The sequence below is a fragment of the Mauremys reevesii genome, linkage group 7 (genome assembly GCF_016161935.1).
Source record: "Mauremys reevesii isolate NIE-2019 linkage group 7, ASM1616193v1, whole genome shotgun sequence".
NCBI lineage: Eukaryota > Metazoa > Chordata > Testudines > Geoemydidae > Mauremys > Mauremys reevesii.
The window spans coordinates 66,560,661-66,584,699 of NC_052629.1; the positions used below are offsets into that span (position 1 = coordinate 66,560,661).

A 24,039-nucleotide genomic window follows, 5' to 3' on the forward strand; every position below is an offset into this window, starting at 1 on the left:
TGTTCCATTTGGGCAGACCCCTGCACCTGCACCCCATCAACTTCAATAGGGCTATTTGCCAGGGGTAGATCAAGTTACGGGACCGGGCCTATCATTTAATAAATAGTCAATTTTCAGCTTTGATCGTAATCAAGTCAACATTGCAGCTGGGCTCTGAGGAAGGCTAGTCAACCCCAATGCAGCAAAAAAGTTACGATGCCTTTTTGGACTCTGAGGAGCAACTCTATTGTGTTCCTCTAGATTGTAAAATCTAGACTAAGATCTAGATTGTCTACAATGTAAAATCTCCTGGGCAGGGACTATGTACTACTCTGTGTGTGTACAGCACCTAGCACAGCAGGGCCCTGTTCTTGGTTAGTCCCTCTCTAGGCTCTACTATAATTAACAACTTAATAAATAATTATTTTTAGAGCTGAGATTTTCAAAAGTATCATAGTGATTTATACTTCGAAATCACTTTCTAAAGTACCATCGGGACTTGCACTCCTCAAGTCACATAGGCACTTTTGAAAACCCCACCCAAGGTGTCTTTCTTAAAGAACACCCATCCAGTTCATTTCAAATGTAGTAGAAAAATACTCTGCCTTGATCCCAGACTTAAACTTCCTTGAGGCCAATGTTCTTTTTTTTTGGGTAGATTTTAGAGAAGGATCCAGAATCAAGCTTGTAATGGAAACTGTGTAGCAACCATAACTATAGAGAGGCTACCGCACATCCAGAATGACCTAGGAGACAAGTTTCAACAATAGGAGCCTAAAGGCTAGGTACCTACATCTACACCAGGCACCTAAACAAGCCATTTTTCCCAAAGTGCAGATCACTCAGCAGCTCCAGTTTACTTCAATGGGAAATCAGCATTTTGGAAAATCTGGCCACTTAAGTGCTGAAATATGGATGTAGGCACCTGCCTATTTTTGAAAAATGTTCAGTTATAATCGCAAATAGTTTTCAGAGCTTAATGCAGCCTCTATTAGTGTAGGGATATGACCTTTATGGGGCCATATCATCCCAAATCTGCTACTGCAGGGTCCTTATCCTTTCCTCTGAAGCATTTGATGCTGGGTACAGTAGGAGACTGGATCAGATTGCTCTCAGGTCTGATCCTATCTGCAATTCCCATGACACTAAAATCCTGGCCCTAGATATTAATGACCTCTGTGTAATTCTGATTTGTTGCCTGATTTCCTCTTCGCTTTCAATATCATGAAAAAAGCATCACCTCATTTCCGCAAGACACGGAATCTGGGCCCATCTCTTATTTACTAAAGCCTTGTTTTATTTTTATTTTGACTTATGATAAACACATTTCCTGTGAATCCTTTAATCCGTTGTGATGCTCAAGCCTGGTTTTAGCCATGACTTCCAGTCTCATTTTAAAAAAGGCAAATTAAATTAAGTTTTCATTCTCAGAATGGATATAGGTCCCACAAGATGCTGTGGAGACATAATTTTTCTCAAGTATGTGAAAGAGAATATTGGGAATGAAACAGATTGCTTTTACAGGTGAAGTATAACACACAAGCAAGCTTTGCATACATCAGAATAGAGGAGGCAGAAGGAAGAGACCAAGGTTGCTATAAATGAATGACAGCAGAGAGGGGAAGGGATCTAGGGACTGCCTAGAATTGGATGACAGTTTCAGTATGGCCAACCACAAGTGTTTAAAAGAATCACAAGTAAGGCTTCAAAACTATCCTGAGATTGGCTTAAAAATCTTGAGATTTAAAATAAAATAATAAATTGGTGGTTCTTTTTATTTGCCTTCTTGTTTCTGAGCCTTCGGGGTGCACTGAGTTCAAGCTTTTCCCCACACCCAAAAGGTGAAGAAACTATTTTTTGTAATGAAAGTTGAGACTCTTGTGAAATGACAGGACTCCGGGAGCTGGGGCTTTATTAAAAAAAACTAAATTTTGCAAGACTTGCAAAAAAAAATCACCTTTTGCAATCCTCTTTACCCCCGTTTTGAACCATCTTTCTTATTTCATATTAACCCATGTGAACATAGCTCTTGGAAACAGACTGAGTCTATTATTTGAGGAGAAGAGCTAGTTCACAGACTGTTTGATACTAGAGCTGGGAGCAGATTGGCCAGTATGCAGGAAATGATCACCTGGGGGATGTGAAATTCAGAGTGTTCCACTGGATGCAACAGGCAGGGTGGGGAAGCAGTGGGACACACCAAACCCATAGATGTCTGAGATATAGAGGGAAATTCCATCAGTCTTAGCATTGTGGAAGGCTGGGCAGTCACCCAGAGGATCAGTGTCTCTGCACTGCTCCCCAGGGCCTCCTTCTGCAACCCCAACATTGAAGCATACAAAATGACTATTCCCTGTTGAAAATACAGGCCTAAAGCCTTTGCATCCCCAACTTGAGATGCCTCAAAAGGGTCCTGAATTTCAAAGGGTGGGTTCTCAACATTCCTAAGAATGGCCCTTTTAAGGTGTCTCAGGTTGGGCCCCCATAATCACTGGTCACTTTTGAAAATCTGAGCCTCAATCTCTAAGGATTCATGTGATTTCCGGTGCCAGCCTGAGCGCCACGTGCTCCAACGTACACAGACAGCATTGCTCTTTGAGGTCTCCTAGCTGTGGGATTAACAAAACAAGGAGAAACTGACCCAAGAAATGCAAATGACCAGCTGCCAAGCATGGTTTTATGAAGAGCGCCTTTACCTTAGCGGAGCCAAGCATCTGTCCGTTGATATACGCCGAAACTATGCAGTTCCTTTTCGTTTCCTTAGCAACCGTCACTGTGAGATGATGCCACTGCCCCGTGGCTAGCTGCTGGGTGCAGCTGAACTCAATCTGAGTTGGAGCTGAGGAGTGATTTGGGACCTCCACTTCAGGTTCCATGATGTCTGCACAGGAAGAACAAGCACTTAAGCGGCAGGCAGACAGAGCAGAGGCTGTCTTTTACTGTGTGTTTGCACAAGGCCCGGCAAAATACAGCCTCAATCCTGATGGGAACCTCTGGGCATTATTGCAATGCAACTAATATTAACATACTGACTGGGAAACTGAGGCACAAAGAGGTGAAGTGACTTGCCCAAGATCAGAGTCAGTCAGTGGCAGAGCCAGGGGTAGGACTGGGGAGCTTCTGGAAAGCAGTGATGGGAGGGAGGGAGGGAAGGAGCAATAAAAACGCCCTAAACTGCTGTAGTCCTATTATCAGGACTTAAGTTTTCCCTAAGCCTCGAGATTCACATAGTGTGAGCTGGAGCTGCGCTCCCAAATACAGCTGGCTCTCAAGAACGATGTTTTTTTCTCAATGTCCTGGGTGCTGTAAAATGAAACCAATTCTAAACAAGACAAATCCTCAAGTCCTCATTGACTGAGCTGCTATGGAAAGGATCTCTTAGAGGCTGGACAAGTTCAGATCCTTTGTATGTGGTGACTGCATTACGGAGACAGGTAAGCTGGTGTTTTCAAAGGTGCCTAAGGGCATTGGGCACCAGCTCAATGGGAATCAGGCACCTAACTCCATTAGGCTTCTTTGAAAATCCCAGCTGCACTGTACACCCCACTCTCAGTCCTAGCCCCCTTCTCCCATGGATTAATCAGGGTCATGTCTGAATTACCAAGCACAGCTCTGATCACTGGATAAGAAGAAATGGATAAGTGAAAGCCCCAGAATAGACAAAAAATCAGGGAAGCCAACTAGCTGTTTGCTTTGGAAGCTAGGAGATCAGGGGGTCTTCACTGCCATCTCAGTTCCCAATATGCTCCAGATCTGCGTACGTCCCTCATGTCATTATCAGTGAGAATAATAACAGGTATTAATTTATAAACTGCACTATTCTCAAAGACTTCTGGGCACCTGACACAATTTAGCATATTAATTTAGCGTCATCTCCTCGAACACCAGAATATTAATGGCAAAAGGGGTGTTGCATTTTACATACCTAAGAAACCATTCTTGTTGGAAAAGACTCCCCTTCTTGTGGTGAAGATACCCATTAGATGTTCGTGCAGGTGCCAGGGTACAACAACAATGGGATCTTTATTATCTAATACTGTGACTAGGGCAGACACAGTAATAATACTAGCTCTTACACAGCCACACGGTAACATACATATATGACTGGACTAAAGAATTTCTGTTCTTTAGAAGTAACCTAGAATGACGTATCACTTTAGGTACTTCTCAACAACTGGGACTTCGTAGTCTAGTCAAAGTAATACACCAACATACGAGCAACTCCATAACACCTTCTACCAAACACTGAAGGGAACTTACGTCATATTCCAATCCATTTCAATGCATTGCCCCACAGCATGACATAGCCACTTCTGTAGGGGCTCAACATGTACTTATAAGCCGCTACTAACTCTTACTAAGACTAGAGGTGGGTCAAATGTTTTGGCTAAATAGCAAATGTGCCAGAAATGAAGTTTTGGGGCAAACAAACTCATTTGTGAATAAAGGTGGAATTCAATGAATAGTTTCGAACAAATACGAGTGAGAATAATTTTTCTGAAAAAACACCTAAACGGTTTGCTTTGACATTTTCTAAATGAATCCTTTAGACACTTCATTTTGAAAATGTTGCTTCACATAGATGTTCAAAATGTTTCATTCAACCTGGACAAAATTTTCAGTTTTTCATTATTCCGAGAAAAAAACAACAACAACAAAATCCATTTTGTTTCAAAATGAACTGGATTTTTTTTCTGTTCAGTGGCCAAACTGAAAAAAAGAATTATCTACTCAGCTCTAAGTAAGACAAATCAAATGATTGCTTAAATACAGCCAGATGGCCTCTGTTTCCGATGTCAGGTTTGCAGATCCCACCTGGGATAACACAATGCTATTCACACACTGTATAATGGAAGTAGGAGACGGGATCTTTCACATGTGTTCAGTGATTCTCTTGAGGGTTGGGGAAAGGAATCAGAAATGTAATTAAAAAGAAGAATAAAAGAGCACTCAATGCACAATGTATCTGTTTAATTTGCAATGAAATCTGCATCAATTTCACTCCACTTTCAGTCCAAGCAGTACAAAATTCTGCCAATTGCAATAAACTATAGTGTCCTAAGTAGAGCATTGAAAATCAAGTGCAAAGAATAGAAGTGGAGTAATAAATAGAACCGATATTAATTCTTGGGTGAGTTCCAGACCCTTTCTGCTACTCTTGCCAATTAGAGCTGACCAGGTAAGAATTCCCCTGGTGGGGGAACTCCCAGCTGGTACAGATCTCATGTGCCTGGCCACTGAACCAGCCCCAATCTAATCCTGGTAGAGGGGTTGGGAAAGGAGAATGCCAGAATACTTATGATTGGTTGTTGTCTGGGATATAACAGAGCAGCCTGGGGGCTGCTCTAACCCACACTGACACTGGCACAGATCCACCCTGAGAATCAGGAGATGTAGCAGCTCCTTGTCTTTGATGCACAAAGCACAAATTCAGCAGGACTGAGAATCTAGACCACCACCTCTGCCCTGCTAGGATCCAAGATCACACTGACTCACACCAGATGATGCATTTTGGTGTTTGCTTCACAAGCTGCTGACAGCGTTGTACAGCAATGGTCTCCAAATACCATGGGACCCTCGGAAGCAAATTGTTTTGTACCACTCTGCACAGGTCCAGCCTGAGGATATGGGGGAGGGTCAGTGAGATGATTCTTTCAGACATGCCTCAAGCTTACTTAGCTCACATTACATATCCCAGCCAGCAGCGCTGCCCAAGGGATCAAATGCACTCTGGCCATGGCCCTCTTCCACGCTCTAAAACTGGACTGGGGCTGGCACAGTGGCCAGACACACCGGCAGCTCTCCCACTCCAGGGAATTCTCACTTGACCACCTAGTGCTGTTGATTGTATATGGAAGGCACCCAGGGCCAGGGGCGGCTCTAGCCATTTCGCCACCCTAATCACAGCGGCATGCTGCGGGGGGCGCTCTGCCGTTCGCCAGTCCCGCGGCTCCGGTAGACCTCCCGCAGACGTGCCTGCGGATGCTCCACCGAACCGGAGGTCCACCAGAGCCACCTGCCGCCCTCCCGGCGACTGGCAGAGCGCCCCCCACGGCATGCTGCCCCAAGCACGCGCTTGGCGTGCTGGGGCCTGGAGCCGCTCCTGCCCAGGGCTAGGTTCAAAAAGCATTTAGGCACCTACATTTTAGGTTCCACTGCAATTCACAAAACTCCTGTTGAACTTTGTGCCCATTTCTGCCTCTGGCTTATGTGCTGCTTCCTCCTAGGCTCCTGGGCACTCATCTCCTGCCTAAGCCTCAGAGCGATTCCCAAAGCAGGGGAAAACAGGCATTCAGCTGCCTAACCCGTGTGCGGGGTCCAGGCTGGTGGGCATGCTCAGAGGTCACCTCCCAGATCAGGGAGGGGAGGAGGACCTCCCTTGTAACTTGTATCCACAATGGAACAGCTTCAGTGGGAGAGACAGAGACCCCACGTCACAATATCCCATGGCACAGTGGTGAGGGCAGATCCCTGTGCAAATCCCTTATCCTCATGAGGTGTGGGGGGGAACTTGAATGAGGGGAATCCCACATCCCAGATGAGTACCCCAACCATGAGGCTAAAAGTGATGAGGGAGGTCGTCCTCCCTCACCCACCGCAGCGCTCCCCCACCCCCAGCTTCCTTTACAGAACTCCTGAGATGCCTAACTCCAAAGAAGGTTCCTGCATTGTGGATCACAAGCAGAGCTAGCTGCCACCCCGCAGCCCAGACGTAGGCGCCTATCCCCACAGACTCACCTTTCGTTGGCCTCTCCCATTGGCTGGCCTGGCTTAGGCAAGGAGCTGCCTAGTGCACTGGGTTTTGTGAATCGCTGTCTAAGGGGGCTGTCTCTCCCCATTTACTGTCTAGGGAGCAGAGGCGCCTCACTCAGCCTTTGCAGGATTTTCTAGGCACCAAAAAGTTAAGCCTTGTGACACCCAGCATCATAATGCCCAAGTCTCTTTGTGAATATAGGCGTCAGATGCTGCAGTGATGGGTGGCAGTATGGCACTCAGAGATAAACAGATACAGATAAGAGGGGGAAGGGATCTTTGGTCCCCCATCCTTCCATTCCTTGTCCCTTTCAACCCCAGCAATTAGTTGATAGCTGCTTCTGTTTTCCAAGGCTCTTTCCAGGGCAGAGGTCTAGAATTCCTTTTTAAAAGGAAAGTGGAGATTACCCTTTAAATCTCTAGTCCTCCCAAATGACTGAGGCCCTGGCCTTGCAGTGCCCAGCAGCTGGCTATGGAAAGCCTTACCCAGTGGCTGGAACTCCACTTCCTCTGTAGAAATGACCAAGGAGCGGTCTGTGGGGGAGAAGCTGACAGCAAAGCAGACAAACTCCTGCTCCATCCTCGACATGTGCCGCACCACAGTGAGGAAGCGCAGGGGGTGGGCATCACGAGTAGAGCAGAACCTGCTGACCAGGAACCAGGAGGAGACAGTCAGGCCACCCAAGGGTGGGAACGGTCTGGCACCTGCGGGTAGGAAATGAAATGAGTGTGAGGAAGCAGCCTCCCCTGCTTGGTCCCTGACAACAGGGCTCTGTCCCTTTCACCTGAGGATCTCAGAGTGCTTTTCAAACATTAATCTAGTGCCCTGTGAGGCACAGAGCAATCAAATGACTTCTCCGAAGTCCGCCAACATGTAAGTGGAAGCAGCAACTGTGGAATCCAGGAGCTTTAATTCCAAGTCCCCCCCGCCTCCACACTAGACAGCACAGCCTCTTTTATTATGGTGCCAGACAGGATGTGTGTGGCCCAGGATTATCTGATGAGAAATGGGGTTACCAAGCCACAGACTGAGGAGAGAGACACTTAGAGATGTGCCTCCTGTGGGGGAGTCCAGATCTGGAATCGGAACCGAGCTTCCCCAGAGTTCAGAGAATCCTAGAGGTCAGAGATGGAGCAGACCTAGCAGCTCCTCCAGGGGTCAATGCAGATTCTTACAGACAGGATGTTTCCAAGTGTTTTTTCCAGTCTAGTTTTAAATGTTTCAAGTGATGCAGCTTCCATCCCTTCTTCTGGGGGATTATCCCACAGTCTAACAGATCTCACCTGTTAGGGTGTTTTCCTGGTATCGGCCCTGCCTTAAGTCACCCCTTTACTCCTAACAGTCAGAGCAGATGTTGCAGCATGGCCTGTTGCAGAGAGAGGCCTGAGCTCTATCCTCAGAGGTGGATGTGAGGCAAGAGTCGGGAGGGTGTTGAAGCAGTGGTCTTGTATACGACCATCTCTGGCTACCGCAGGATTCCAGAGAGCAGGAGGGCTATGCTCACCTTTCTTAGAAGGCTCCATGTGAACCAGCAGGTACCTACCCATTCCGATCCCTCCTGAGATGGAGTGTTCCACACTGGGGCCCATCACAGTGGAGAGCGTGGGGAGGAACAAACAGCTGCAAAACAAAGAAAGCAGAAATTCAAGCCTGTCTTGGCGAGCCATTAAGGACCTGGCTCTGTGCTCCTTCCACATGCCAACCTCCCACTGACTACAATCCTGCAGCCTTGGCCCCTCAGTGGGTCTAGGCTGAAGATGAGGGTAAGAGCGTGGCAGACTCTCTCTGCCATCACTAGGAGGGCTGTGGGCAGGCTGTGTGGTTGCTAGCAGTGCTGCACGGAGGGGAATTATGGGAGCAGGAGGCTCTGTTATGACTCTCTTGTTTGATCTAAAATAAGAGACCAGAGGCTCTGTAAAGTGATAAAAAGAGTGGCATGAATTTCAGCAATACCCGTATCCCTCAGGAGACATGTCGAACTCCACGAAAGACGGTGCCAAGGAAGTGTTGTGTGGCTGGAAGTTCCGTGGCGACGTCATGGAGATGAGACTCATAGATGTCTGGAGAGCTATTGCAGAGCCCCTGGACACACATGGGGAACCGGTGGTCTGCGTGGCTAGCTGAGGAACCACAGGATTGTCCAGCACGGCTGCTCCTGAATCTATGACAATAATGGCCATCATTAGCAATGCACAGCACTGTCACTGCTTCCATTCCGTAGCATGCTTCTTTCCCATTTCATTGATTGCAGCCACAAAGCAAGTATCTTATTAGTCATGGCTTCTCTTCCCTTGCTCAATTAGTCTTCAGTGGGCTGCAGAAACCTTTCCAGTGCTGACGGGAGGGCGGGGGTGGGGGGAGGGAAGGAAATAGGAGTGGAGCTGGGGGACTGATCCATTTTTCAGTCAGTCAGCAATTTTGAAAAATCAGAGAAACACCCATTCTTTCACTTTGAATGGAAACTGAAATTTTAAAAATGTTGCAGCAAATTGTAAAAAAGCCAAAACAAGTTTCCTTTCAGATCAGATGAAACTTTTTGTTTGGACAAAACTGAAACTTTTGGTTTCAATGTTGACGTTTCTTGAACATTTTTGAACTTTGAAATAAAATTAAAGGAAATTTTGAAAAGAAACATCAGTTCAAGCCGAAAAATAAAAACGTTGCCACTGGGGGAGTGGGAAGCTGGCGGTGGTGGGGTTGGGTTTTTTTTTTTTTGGTTTTATACAAACGGTTTGGTGCACAAATTCACAAAGTATTTCAGTGTCACCAAACCTGCATTTTTCAGTGAAAAACATTTCAGACAAAAAAGCATCCTCCAATTGTAGGTGAGGTCCACAAGAAGAGCTCTGAGCAGCAGCTCTTCTTCCCCAACATAGCTCCTCAGGTAGGAGTGCACTTCCCTGCCTTCTCCCCTCCTCGGGGCAGATGCCTAACCCTGCTGGCTCCTTTCCCCACCTCCATCATTCAATAGCTAAAGGCTAAACCAAACGGGCAGGTGAGAGCTGCGTTTGTGCCTGCGTGGGACTTGTGGGGCTGGTTCTCCACCACCCTTCCCCTTATGGGGTTACTGACGCATGTGCAAAACATGTGTGTGGGGTAGGAATGCTATCATTATGGTCTTGTTCCGGTGAGGAGCGCAGGGCGTGTGCTGCCCGAAGTGAATAGTGCTCCGTATAGATGCACTCCCTCTAGACCCACAGGAAAGGGCAGGTATGCCCATGCCCTAGCCCAGTAGGCCACAGACCTTTGGGGAGTGCTGCTGGATGTGCTAGTGCAACCCCCCAGTCAGTGTGTTGTAGGCATCCCACTCTGTGTGAGGATTTGAGTCTATCACAGCCTCAGGGATAGAGTCTATCATGAGCTCAAGCTATCAGACCTCGTGCTTTGAGTTCTGAATGCTCTTGGCTCAGCTCCTGCTGTTGATCAACACACCAGTTTGTCACAGTGGCCTGCTCTAGAGACTAATGTTCTCTGGCACGCGAGGTCTGTGCTGTGCCTGGCTTCTCAGCAAGTAGGTCTGGCAGCAGCTTCCCCTCCCCGGCACGTGCACCCGGAATACTAACGCCATTCTCCACACTGCTGCTCTCACCTTCACTGCAAGCTGCTTTACACAAACTAGTCTCTTGACACAATGTAGTCTTAGCTGGGTTTCTGCATGCCCCAGTCACGGTTGGCGGAGGGGTCCCAAGCCAGAGGAACTGCCTGAGAACACAAACACCTTTGTATAGGATATATGGAAGCACTGGCATCAAGCATACACAGAAAAGCCCTGAGGTTACTGCCTACTAGCTAGTAAAGCCACCTTTACTTTGAAAGGCAGAGTGGGACAAAAAATATAAATCACCCTCTAAAGCTTTTCCCACACAAAATAATGGCTTTTTGACGGAATCAACATTTTCCAAGATTTTCTGAATTAAAGAAAAAATGGGTTGTTTAATCTTTTATCCCTCACTTTCTAACTTGTTTTCTATTGGGGCGGGGGGAGGGGGCAAGGGGGAGGCCACATTTGAAACAAAACAAAACATCTTTGTATTCATTATTTTCATCAATTTCTTTTTTCAAAAATTCCCGGGAAAGTTTCAAACGGCATGAAATGGATTTTCTCTTATCTTTTGGTTGGTAGGTAGGTAGGTAGGTAGGTAGGTGGTAGAAAGAAAGGAAGAAGTTTTACCAGCTCTACAGAAAAGCCTGTGTGTACACCAGCCTGGGCATGAATTTAAATCAGTTACACCACCACACCATATCTGAAATGCAAAGGATAATCAAGAGGCCACTGATTTCATAAGGATCTTGGGAGCCATCTGAAACTCTTAAAGGAAAACTTTCCTAAAATCACGTCTCCCAAAATCATGATAAAATCAGTGGCCTCTTGATTATCCTTTGCATTTCAGATATGATGTGATGGAATCGCTGATTTCAACATCCCTAATATTAGCACCACAAAGCTGGTTATATCTTCCCTGGTATTTTTCTCTCTCCCAGATCTTTGCTTTGTCTGGTGCTGGCTGCGATATGCAGACAAAGTTCCACAGTGCCATGAGAAAAGCTGAATTTCCAGCCAGACCAGAAGGAGGAAGCTTTAGAAATCTCACAAGAAAACAATCTACAGCTCAGCTTTGGACAAGGTGTTCACAGAATCTGGACGAATTTGTGGTGCACATTCAAACCCAGCATGCACTCCACTCCTTCCAAAGCCCACTCCACACTGGCCTTTGTTAGCTTTAATGGAGACTGTGTAGTCTATTGATATGAACAGGAGACTGAGAAATATGACTCCAGGTTCCACCCCTGGGTCTATCTTTGACAGTGTGTGCGACTGTGGGAAAATCACTGCGTCTCTTTGCACCTCAGTTTCACCATCTGAAAAACATGAAAATAATCCTTTCCTCCCAGGTGTACTGCAGTTCTTTAATTAACTAACATCTGTCAACTGCTTTGAGATCCCTGGGTGGAAGGTTCTACAGAAACACAAAGAATTACTACTCTAGGTCCCAATTCAGCAATTTACTCAAGCATGTCCCTAACTTTAAGCTAGTGAGGGGTCCGAACTGGGACTTAATGCCCCTGGTGAAGTGCCTTGCTGAATCACAGTGCTAGTTTGCATTAGCCCATTTCCTTAAAGGATCCACAGACCTACTGCAGAAAGACACTGTGAAACCACTCTGCTAAATACAGATCCGGTACCTTAATACATCTGGCTCAATGGATTGTGAGGCAAGCTTCTCAAAAACCCTGATGAGAGGCAGGTGCAATGGGTGGCTATCATTGTTCAGAGCATGCTGACAGGAGGTTATGATGGTGCTCAGCAAGCCGGACGTGCACATCACCTGACGGCTCTTCTCCGATTTCACCAAGGACTGGATGTGATCAGCCACGGCGCATTGGATTTCCTGGGAAAGCTGAAACAAAGAGAAAGCTGGTGTCAGTGTGTCTAAGACCCTAACTCCAAAGGCTGGCTCCATGCAGATCCTTGATTTCAATGGGCTCCAGAGGTGCACCCTTAGCTGCAGAGGTCCAGCCATGAGTAGCAGTTTGCAGGATCAGTGTCTACATCTACACCAATGCTGCTTTGATTAAATGCATTAGTGGCTGTGCCATAAAATTCAGCATCAGGAGAGCCCAGCCATCTTCTCCCATCTGATTACTGCTCAATCATCTGTGGCCAAGCTCTCTTGCAGCAACACCATGTTTGTGAAGGGACAAGGGGAGCAGTCAGTCAGTTCTCCAGTGTAAAGGCAGAGATAACGCCACTTGCTCTCTCACGATACACAGGGCCTGATCCTGCAAAGCATGTAAGCACATACTTAACTTCAAGCACACAGGCAGTCACACTGATGTGACCTACTCAGTGCTTTAGAAACAACCATGAATTAAGGCCTTGATCCACTAAAAATCATCAGCACATGCTTAATTTTAAGCACCGCTTAAGTGATTTGCTGAATGGAGGCCTTCAATTGTTCTTAAGCACTTTTTAAAAACTGAACTTGTGTTGATTTTTAAAGTAGCTTGTAGGCCAGCCAGGATGTAGGAAGGCCCAGAGACGCAAGTGGACTTTGCAGGAATAACTGTTTATAGTCTATATCACCATAAATTTTCGTAAGATTGGGGCATTTCTCACTGGAGAAGCATTTGGATGTGTTAAATATTGTTGAAGGAAATAGTTAATACAAACTTTACTTAGTAAAGAATTACAGATGATGACCTGTCCAATGGCATCAGACATGCAGAAAATGTTGCTGATGTCCACATTCTGGGCTTGATTTAGCAATGTTAATTTGAAATAACTCCACCAGGTTTACTAGACTGGTATAACCCTGGTATAAGTAAGAAGAGAGTCAAATCTTTGACCAATGTAGGCTAGATTCTGTAGAGCTCAGGGCTGGAATTTGACATGTTCAATGCCCACTGTCAGGGCCTGATATTCAAAAGAACTCAGCTCCCATTTAGGCATCCTAAATTCGGGTCAGATTTTCAAAAGTGCTGAGCGACTGCTCGGTAGCCCCCACTGCAACCTTAATGGCCAGATTTTCAAGACAGCTCCCAGCACCCAACATGCAGAGCTTCCTGGACAATCTGGCTCCTTATTTTGGTGTCTCAATGGAAATTAAGCTCTTTAGAAATCTAGCTCTAAATCTCCATTATTTATTCTTTTATCTTTATACAAGCAGAAATGTATATTCTCTCACTACACTTATAAGACCCCTTCCAGATCCAATACACATTTCTCTTCTTCTAGCAAGAGGATTGGGTGAGCTGTGGAAATGAATGTCTAGTTTAGAACTCTTATATTTTTATTGCCATTATTTCACTTACTCTTCCACTGGATGAAAAAAATTATTTACAATCTGCGTAAAGTTGAAAAAAAAAATAAAAAAGATACAGATCTTGGCTAAGTGAAACTATAGGTTTACTCCAAAATAAATCCAATAGAACCATAATGGAGTACAAAAAAATTGATCGTTCTCATTATCACAGCAGCGCTGTCAATATCGAGATTGCCTTGTTTTGAATAAAATGTGCTGTTTTCAGGAATATTAGTTCCAGTAAAATGTTTTTTTAGTGAAAATGTTAATGGTGGCAGGAAACCAGTCTACATTTCCCCATATACATGGATTGATTTTCCTAACACATATTACTTGCACCATGAGTCAGGGAACTGGAGGTTCAATTAGAACACAGCAGGGCTCACAGCTCTGCATCAGATTAGAGTCTGAGGGCAAAATGTCATCTAGTAATTTGCCCAACATTCTTAAGTAGTCCCAGCTTCCTCCTCCTAACAGTTCATCGCTTCAAAACTTGGTAGTTGAATTTCTCTTCCCTCCAAATGATGTTGGTTTGTTAGGGGACAGACAAATGCCTCAAAAGGTTCAAAGTGTGGATTCGTTTCGACAGGATACAGTCCCCTTGGGCTTAAAAATGAGATAGGCATAGACCCACAAAACAACAAATAAATCTTGCACTCCCCTAGCACCTCTCATGGAAGGAACTTAAAGCCCTCTGCACACATTCATTGATGTAACTTCCCAACACACCCTTGAGGGAGGTATTATTTGATGTTATATCTCATTGATGCACTTACAAAGGGATTTTCAAAAGCAGCTATGATGCCTAACTGCCCTGGAAATTATTAGAGGGGTAGCCATGTTAGTCTGGATCTGTAAAAGCAGCAAAGAATCCTGTGGCACCTTATAGACTAACAGACGTTTTGGAGCATGAGCTTTCGGGGGTGAATACCCACTTCGTCGGATGCAAGAAGTGGGTATTCACCCACGAAAGCTCATGCTCCAAAACGTCTGTTAGTCTATAAGGTGCCACAGGATTCTTTGCTTCTGGAAATTATTGAGAGTTAAGCACCTGGCACACTTAGGTTCTTACAAATGGGATTGTCAAACACGCTGACTTTCAATGAGATATAGGCTCCTAAGTCACTTACGTGCTTTTGAAAATGTTACCCACAGCAAGTAAGTCACACCAAGCCAGGACTGGGACGAGAACCCAGAACTTGAGTCCCCTGTTGCAGCCATGAGACACAGTCTGTCTCTAGCACAACAGCTTACTAATTAGGAGCTTACCCATTGGCATTAATGAGTAAGAACTGCCTGAGTGAATGCTTGCAGAACTGGGCTCTGTCATGCCACAGTACAACTGAAGCCATATCACAGAATATCAGGGTTGGAAGGGACCTCAGGTCGTCATCTAGTCCAACCCCCTGCTCAAAGCAGGACCAATCCCCAGACAGATTTTTACCCCAGTTCCCTAAATGGCCCCCTCAATGACTGAACTCATAACCCTGGGTTTAGCAGGCCACTGCTCAAACCGCTGAGCTATCCCTCCCCCACAATATGTTATGGCTTGCAGCATCCATGTGTGGTGAGACGGGGGAGCAGGAAGTAGGCACTATGAATTCAATTGTACATATTACGCTTACATATGGAGACAAAGATGGCTTGTCTGACTTCTTTGGATGAACCATTTCTACTGTGCTTTTTCACCATGTGCTCCTGGGGCTCTCTTTTCTGTTCCAGAGGCTCCTGCACCCAGCAAGGTTCATGAGAAGTTCTGGAGTGAGCTTTTAAAGGAATAGCATGGCTTGCACCACAGCTTCAGAGTATAGAGCAGCACTCAGATAAAGGCTGATGGGACTGCCACCTTGTATTCAATCTCACGCTCTAAGCGGGAGTCAGGGCTAGGATGAAAGGTGTCTCTGTGCCACAGTAATTCCTGTTGGGGAATCAGTAGATGATGCCCCCCCCCCCACCATCAGCATCAAACCAGGCTCGTGCTAAGGATGCTAGAGGTGCTGCCTTTTAGAAGAGATGTACAACTAGGGACTTAACCATTAGTAATCAAGGCAATCAAAACCCCTTGGAAAGTTAAGGGTAGGGGTATTAACCCTGGGGTCTCATCCAAAGTCTAACTTATTGAATTACATTCTGCTTCCCTAACATCCTCCTGCAGACTCGGCTGAATATTGTATTTTCCATGTTGTGTTCTAAGTTCTTGTGTAGTGCTGTTCCATTAGAACTCTGAGTCTGGCCTGATAGCTGGATGTAGTGATCCTGATGTACAGTCAATAAAGCCTGGTAGGATCTTTCTAGATGAAAGGCGCAGCAGAAAGGGAACATTTCTGCATAATTTGCTAGGGTTTCTTGGAAGATCCCATAGATGGAGCCTGATTTTTAAGCAAATGTACATTTCTGAGAGTTTGGGCAATTCCAGAGAGTTTGGATGTTTTTTACGGAGAGTGTGAAGAGCACATTACACTGCCCCAGGGCAAGAGCAGCACAGTGAGATGATGTGCAGACAGGCTGCAGGTTTTTTGTTCTGTTACAATTGGGACAGCATCTGCACAGAGAATCTCACGTTAAGTCAATCCTGCAGTCCTCCAGATGCTATGACATCTTTGCATGGGCATTTCTCAAAGCAAGACAAGTCAGCTGAGTTGACTCCCCTCCTTTCAGGGTAAAACCTGGGCGGGGGAGGTGCTCAGGGGGAAGATTTGGCTCCCAGCTCCCCAAAACAGGCTGCAGGACCTGCCCCCACACCCTGCAGATCTCCCCCAACCCATGCATCTGTCCAGCTCTGTGCCCCAGGCACATCTCCCTGCAGGCCCTGGCAGTGCAGCACCCAAGGAGGAATGGAACCCTGACCTCAGGTGGGGACCCCTTACAGAGTGTATTACTGTAAGCTAAGGAATGCTGTGGCATTAACAGAGGAGATGATGTGCCTCCACCCAGACTGTTTCACCACCCCCATCCCCTCGGCGCACACACAGAGATCCCAGGCCAAGAGAAGAGTCTCAATGGACTCCAAAGAAATTGTGCTATGACAGCAGCTGATCCCCTTTTCCACATGGGAGGGGAGATATCTACCCCTTAGCATCTCCACCCCACTAACTGTGTCTGGCAATCCTAGAAAATTCAACAGCTCAGTAAGAACAGGAAGATACCCTGATACATGGCAGCTAGGTGGGTAGGCACTTCTCTGTCCCTCAGCTACTCCATTATTAATGCTGCCCAAACCCATCTTCTACACGCAGGACATCTGGCTGTTGGTTTCTCTCATCTGCAATTCACTTTTTAAAATGAATGTATGAACACAGAATTAAAGGGAGCCTAGCAAATTCAAGCAAGAACGGCAGCAAGGAAGGATACAGCACCCACCTACATCCCCAGGAAGAAGTGATCAATGCTAGAGGGGGAAGGGGCCCTTGTGGTCATGGCTCTGGATAGGGAAGATCTGGATTCAGTTCTTGGCTCTGCTTAGGCAAGTCACTCTAGATTACCTGGGGTGTCCCTTATGGCCTTGAACTCTGTGACTTAGGGCTAGATTTTCCATTTGCTTTGCATCTTGGGTAGTCACTTACATACGTGCTGGGGAGGGGGAGGGCTGCCACAACCCCTGTGGTTTCAATGGCTCTCAGCACCCCACCTATACACATTGTTCCAGCACCCCGGTCACTTACACCAGTGTAAAATGCTACCCCATGAGAACAGAGAATATAACAGGATATAGATTCTATAATGAGGGTTGTGGAATCCCCATCACTGGAGGTTGTTAACAACAGGTTGGACAAACACCTGGCAGGGACGGTCTAGGTGTACTTGGTCCTGGCTCAGCACAGGAGGCTATCCAAGATGACCTCTCCCAGTCCCTTCCAGCCCACCGTTATATGGTTCTATGATAATGACACTTTAAATCACACCTTCTTCTTTTTAAAAAGACAGTATAGTCTAGAGGAGAAAGCACTAGAGTAGGAGCTAGGAGAGCTGAGTTCTAGTCTTTACTGTGCAGGTCACTTCCCCTCTTTGGGCTTCCATTTCCCCCACTCCCCTTTGTCTTGTCTCTTTAGATTATGAACCCTCTAGGGGCAGAGATTATCTATTACTGTGTATGTATAGGCTATAGCAGAATAGGCGCCGATCTTGGTTGTGGTCCTTTAGGTGCGACTATAATATACGTAATAATAAATGCTTACGGGCAGAGAAGTGTCAAATATCAAAATATCTCATGGAACATGAATGTGGTGAATTATGATATTGCCACAACTTTATAAGCAGCAATTCACTACTTGGGGAGTGCAGTTGTGCAGTTTTTGTGAAGTGCCCTGCTATGAATATTAGCAACAAGAACAAACCATTTAGTTATGATTAAATCAAGGACTACATCCAAAGGCAAAGTAGTGAGAAAAGGCCTAAAAGCAGCATCACTGGGTAAGATGCAAGTAGGTATTAAAACAATCCCTGTCTGCCTCTCTGGACCTCAGTATGCTTGGAGCGTGAGAGTCAGCACAACCTTTTGATAATGCACAGCCGTCTTCCTCTATCCATACAACTGAGTCACACACAAGCTCCCAAATACAATCTGATCACGAGAGAGACTGCTAAAGGTAACTGCAGCACAAAACAGAAAACTGGGCCAAGCTCAGACTGCAGTGATAAACCTAATCCGCAAGATTGATTAAATGATGAACACTGTGACAGGTTTCAATGAAGGAGTCAACTCCTAAGTCCCCCTCCACCCCCAGTCATCACTGAACGACTCTACAAACTGATCACGAGGAACATTCAGCACAGAAATACATTTTTAAAAGTGGTGTTCCCCCCGGGCAATACATTCTTTGTACTTCCTGGTTCACTGACAAGAGCACGGAATGCATCTTTCTGTGACACAAAGACCAGGCCCGGCAGTGACACTTCTGGCATCTGAAAGGCTTCGTCCTGGGAAATCATTCAGAAAGCAGGAAATGCCGAGATAACTTTTAAGAGGAGAAGCAATTGTAAAAGTTCAGTATAAATATCCTTCTGTGGCAAATGCCCCGTGCCACAAAGCTTGCTTAGAGGGGATGGTAAGTAAGTTTATTTTTTCGTTAGCTTTCCAAATAGGCATCAACTTCATTTTGACACCGATGATTTTGCATTTAAGGAAAGAGAATATTTGCTTTGCATAAATGTGGTCATTACAATGAATGCACACAGTTTGCAAAAGTACCAAGGCTGAATGTTCACATGAGTGATGCTCGATAAATTTCCTTTAAAGACTCAAATAGCACCTCTGCCTTTTTTTTTTTTTGAAGAGCTTTTAGCAAAATTTTCATATGTCTCATTTGACATCCAAATGTTTTGTTAATTGCCAGTAGAGATGGATGCAACACACAACCACAGATCTATTCTCACCAGCTATTAATTGTCATTCTGGTCAGGTTAGAAGAAAAGGCTGCTGTGTGAGATCGAGTCTCCTGTCTGTCTTGCTACTTATTACCACTCTCAGTACATTGACACGCTCAGAGTTACTTCAGCACATCACTGCTTGGGTCTGATAAAGGTCACCAAGAAGCAGCAAATCCAACTGGGAATGGATCCTATTTCCTTAGGTCAGAATCAGAATGCATTAATGTTTATTGAGTTCCACTAATGCTTCTGCAGAGCAGCGCCTGCTGGTTCCCCACTTTGGTGAAATGGAAGGATTTGTATATGAAGCTGGACTGATTCCTTCAGGAAGATAACTCCATACTCCATCCCAAAATGTCTTTACACAGCATTCAGACTAGCAAAGTGGTGCTCAGTGCCCACCCATTTTTCCATCCCTGCGGTTGAACAACATGCTGTTCAACTCAGCCCCAAACTCTGGGCCAAAAACCTTCTCCCAGACCTTTGTGGTGGATCCTGACCGACATTTTATTCTCCTTACACACAGGCTCCTACCTCTGGGAAAGCTGAACATCTGAGTCAAGATCCACTGCAGAGCTATCAGAGGAGAGTTTTGCCTTCTGTCATCTTCTGGCCTTCAGATGTGCCTCGTGTGACAAAGCACAAGCGCTACCAGCACACATTGCCAGCCAGCTGTATGAGTCCTCATGGGCAGAGAGAGCCCAGTGCTGTTCCACTGAACTCAGTGGGAGCCCTTTCACTGATTTCAGCAGGAGTGGAACTGGGCGCAAGGAGCATATGCCACAACACTACCATGGTATAGGGTTAGGGGGTTAGGGACTGAAAAACAACCTGCCATCTCCATTCCTTGCTGCAGCTGCTTCCTGGTCTGTCAGGCACAGAATACATAGTGAGCCAAGCGCAAGGGTTCTTTCCTTGTTTGGAAGCAGAAATGAAGGAGCATTCATACGGCCAAACACATGCCAAAACCCATTCTCCTTCTGGCAGCTAGGATGCTGCCCGTGTACAGGACAGATACCCTATGCACATGGGGCCCACTGTCAGAAAGGTCCAACCATAAAACATTCCAGCCACCTCCAACACAACTACCAAGCCAGCGTATGGATGGGAAGGGAAGAACAGCTGACATGCTGTGTCCAGGGTGATGTGCACATACAGCACCACAGCCCCCTGCTGGCTTTTCAAGATGTTTCCTCATTTCCCTTTTATCTGCTACCACTCTACCACCAAGGGGAGTTATTTATCTGTCACTGATCCTTGAGCTACAGCTTTTGCACAAGACCATGACCCCCTGATACCTGAGTAGCTCACCACTCCGCCAGTGGGCTCCCAGCACTGCTCAATACCAGGAATGTGTCAGAGGCTGGCACCCGAAAGCTGACACAGCCATGGCAGAGCTTCAGACTATTGTGTGTCACTCATCACCAGTGAAGCTCAGGAGACTACATCATAATCGTGGGTGGTGCTAGGAAACAGAAAAACCTCAGAAGCACTAGCTGCTAGTTCAGCTTGTATGCAGAACAAATTTGGCCCAGAAATCACAGTGAGAATAAAATATGGAGATTCACACAATCAGCTTAACAGAGTTCATCTTCAGATTATAATGAGACTTCAAATCACATCTATTAATGAAGGCAGCATGTTCTACTGGACAGAACCAGAGGACTTGAGACACAGGTTCTATTCCTGTCTGTGTTGCTGATGTGACCTTGGGCTAGTCACTTCACCTCTCTATACGTCTATTTACCCTCCCATCCTTTCTTGCATCTGTTTAGATTGCAAGCATTTTGGGGCAGGGACTGCCTCTTACTATCTGTGTACAATGGGGCTCTGATCTCCATTGTTATAATACTAAATAAATTATAAATCAATAAATATTACAACTGCTACTGATTCCTTATCAAATGAGAGAAGGGGGAAAGAAGAAAAGAGAAGGGAAGGAAAGATGAATAGATTCAAGTATATTACTGAGACTGATGGAATTTGTTTCCCAGCTCTTCATATTTTTAATAACACTGCCATCTACTGAAAGTCTGTGGGGTTTTCATTTTCCCTGCCTCATCCAGCAGAGCTGCAGAGCCAGCTCTGACCCAGCGACTTCTCTGACAGCTCCTCTCTCACATCCAATTAACTGTTCTACTTGTTTTTCAGAAATTAATTACAGTAATTGTCAAAATTTTAATAGCTCCTGGCTTGGCTTGCAATGAAGAGTCAAGAAACATCAGCAGTTAATTACACTCCCACCTTCCAAAGATGCTGATGAGAAATTTGGTTTTATTCCAAACCTCCCGTTTATCTGCTAGTTGAATCCAAATATTTCAGGAAAGGCAGCAGACATACACTGGATAATTTGCTCGTTCGGTCAGGGTGCATGTGGGGAGAGCCCGAGAAAGGAAATTTCACCTGAGCAGATTCCTAGTTGTGATCAAGCTAACTGAGTGCCAATTTCCTGTTAATTGCTGCACCAGTCTGTAACTGCTAGGAAGAGTCCAGGGCTTGATCCTGATCTTACATATACCATAATTGCCCTGGTATCACCCCACTGGCTTAAGCGATTGACATGATTGTAACCGAGAGCAGAATTGAGCTCCAGGACTGTAAACAGAAAAATGCATTATGCGTTGCTGGAGATACCAGTGAAAGTGCTGACCCCAAGTGTGTGCCCAAACAACAGCTGCTGTGTGGTACATGCATGAGATGCACTGCAGGAAGGATGAGGTGTGGGAAGCCCACTCCCTCTCATGTGGGCTCTTGGGTCCTAGGAGCATGATGCGGAGTGGGGAGTACCTACCCAGATGGGGCATATCTGGATTGAGAAAAGCACCTTCCTGGTTTCTGCTGTGTGCTAGCCAATGAGTGAGAGAATTTTAGCCCCATCCATAGAGCAGAGCTCACAGCGGTCACTAGTGCGCATACTGCCCCCAGAGCACTATGCCCACCACTGGCCTCGCAGACAGCGGCAAGTGAGAAGCTGCAGAAGGGAAGGGTTTGTAGTTAGCATCAGGAGGTCAGTCCGTGTGCACATCGCTGGAATGCCAAGTTGCAGCACCTCTGCCAAGTTGCAGCACCTCTGCCAAGTTGCAGCACCTGCTTTACTAAGGAGTCCGTGTCGTTTACATGGAACAGACATGCCTCCTGGGGCACGCACAGGAGTGCCACCCCGTTTTCCTTTTTCCAGCACAATCCACCCTAGGGAGCCTGCAAAGAGATCCCCATAGCATAGGCCCTTACTCTCTCTCTCACACACACCCCAAACCCGTGAAGTCAGTGGCAGGAGCAGCTGTTCATATATGCAGCTCACTTTGCTAGATCAGGCCCTTAATTCCGCCCTTTATATGTTCTTAACTGAATACATTCACGTGCTTTTAAAGCAGCAGCATCGACACTTGTCAAGATAGATGCCTCTTAGCAATTAATGACCAACCGGGCAAGGACCTGAGATCTCAACTCCCTCCAACTAATAACAATTGCTATTATTATATATTATTTGTATTATGGTAGCACAGTGGAGCCCTGGCCTGTAAGTGCCCACCCCTTTATATTAGGAACTAGCGGCTCAGAAGCATTCAGCACCCACAGTTGCAGCCAGACAGTTCAGAGAACTGAGCTCAGTGAGTGCTGAGATCCTGAAAACCAGGCCCTGAGCTCTTTGGAAAATCCACCCCCAGGACTCAATCCAAGGCCACTACAGATCAGATGTGCCTGGAGGAAATTGATTCGCCTCAAAAGGAGGAAGAACAGGGAGGTGACTGTGTGGTACTTTGCTAGTAGAACTTGGTAAAGGTGTTTAGAGAAGATAAGATCCAAGTCTGTTGCCCCAGACTTGGCTGAATCACACCCAGCCCTTTCCTGGGCCATGAAATGGTGCCCTTCCATTTTCCCCCCTCTCCCACGCCGTGTGAGTCTGCACTCCCTGGCTCCTGGCAGCACGAATCCCAGAATTCTACAGGACAGGCAGATCTTGCTGTATTTCCCCTCAGCCTAACCCAGGAAGTGCTGGCAGTTTTGAGTATGGCCTTGTAACACAGCCAGGGGCGGCTCTAGAAAGTAGGCTGCCCCAAGCAGCGCGGAGCGCTGCGCCGCCCTTCCCCGGTCCCGCGGTGGGTCCCCTCTTCCCGCGGCTCCGGTTGAGCTCCTGCCGGCATGCCTGCGGCAGGTCCACCGGAGCCCGGGACCAGCGGACCTGCCGCAGTCATGCCTGCGGGAGCTCAACCGGAGCCGCGGGAAGACGGGACCCGCCGCAGTCATGCCTGCGGCAGGTCTGCTCGTTCCGGGCTCCGGTGGACCTGCCGCAGGCATGCCGGCGGGAGCTCAACCGGAGCCAAATGCCGCCCCCCCCGGGAAACGGCCGCCCCAAGCGCCTGCTTGGCGCGCTGGGGTCTAGAGCCGCCCCTGAACACAGCTGACCTCAGCTCCTCAAAGAGGCAGGTACACATCCCAAACTTGAAAATTTATCCCAAAACCTTCTTGCCCATCTCTATCTGCCACCCTCTCCATTAAACTTCCACACTGCAATCACATCAGCCTTGTAAACAAAACAGTCAGATGCAGCCAGTAGTTGGATGGGTGTTGCAGAAAGAGAGGAAGGATGGGCCAGTGGTGAGGGGACTACTGTTGGATACAGGAGACATGGGTTCTATTCATGCTCTGCCACAGATTTCAAGTTTGACCTATGACCTTATCACTTATTTCCTGTGACTCAGTTTCCCAATCTGTCAAATGGGGATAAGAGCACTTCCCTACCACACAGGGGGTGTGAGGGTGAATACATTAGCTACATTGAAGCTAAAATAGTCCAGCGATGGGGGCTATAAAAGATAAAAAAGGGTTAATTCAGGAGGGAATGCTTTTGGATGAGATGTAACCCTGAAATCCAATGCAACTTGGAGGTCCCTCCTGCTTTAACCAACCCGTCCCTTGCTCTCTTCTTTGAAATAAGTGGCTTTGTTTGCACTGGCTAAAGAAAGAGCATGAATCCACACACTCCTGAACACACTGGGCTTTTTACAATCCAAATTGGACAGGAACCAGGTCTCTGATCATTGTTCATTTGATGGCAGTTAGAGACCCACTCATCTGAAAAGCAGAGTTGTTAGCCCCAGGTGTCCCGAACAAAATGGGCACCTTCTTCCGACT

The 24,039-nt window shown here is 46.5% G+C and overlaps 1 protein-coding gene across 14 annotated transcripts in view; it reads right to left on the reverse strand.

The window, feature by feature from the left end:
• Positions 1-24,039, reverse strand: part of WDFY4 (WDFY family member 4) — a 251,942-nt gene that overhangs the window by 161,768 nt on the left and 66,135 nt on the right. For 12 of the 14 annotated variants that reach the window (XR_005601150.1, XM_039546658.1, XM_039546660.1 and 9 more), the window contains 6 exons: positions 11,918-12,132; positions 10,323-10,435; positions 8,687-8,894; positions 8,277-8,353; positions 7,219-7,437; positions 2,676-2,860 (listed from right to left, as the gene is read on the reverse strand). Coding sequence is in view for 12 of the 14 variants with exons in the window: in XM_039546658.1 (XP_039402592.1) it covers positions 2,676-2,860; positions 7,219-7,437; positions 8,277-8,353; positions 8,687-8,894; positions 10,323-10,435; positions 11,918-12,132 (1,017 nt within the window). In the remaining 2 variants the exon portion in view is untranslated. Of the gene's footprint in view, positions 1-2,675; positions 2,861-7,218; positions 7,438-8,276; positions 8,354-8,686; positions 8,895-10,322; positions 10,436-11,917; positions 12,133-24,039 lie in introns of those variants that run through there. The other 2 variants (XM_039546659.1, XR_005601151.1) reach the window with 2 other exon arrangements.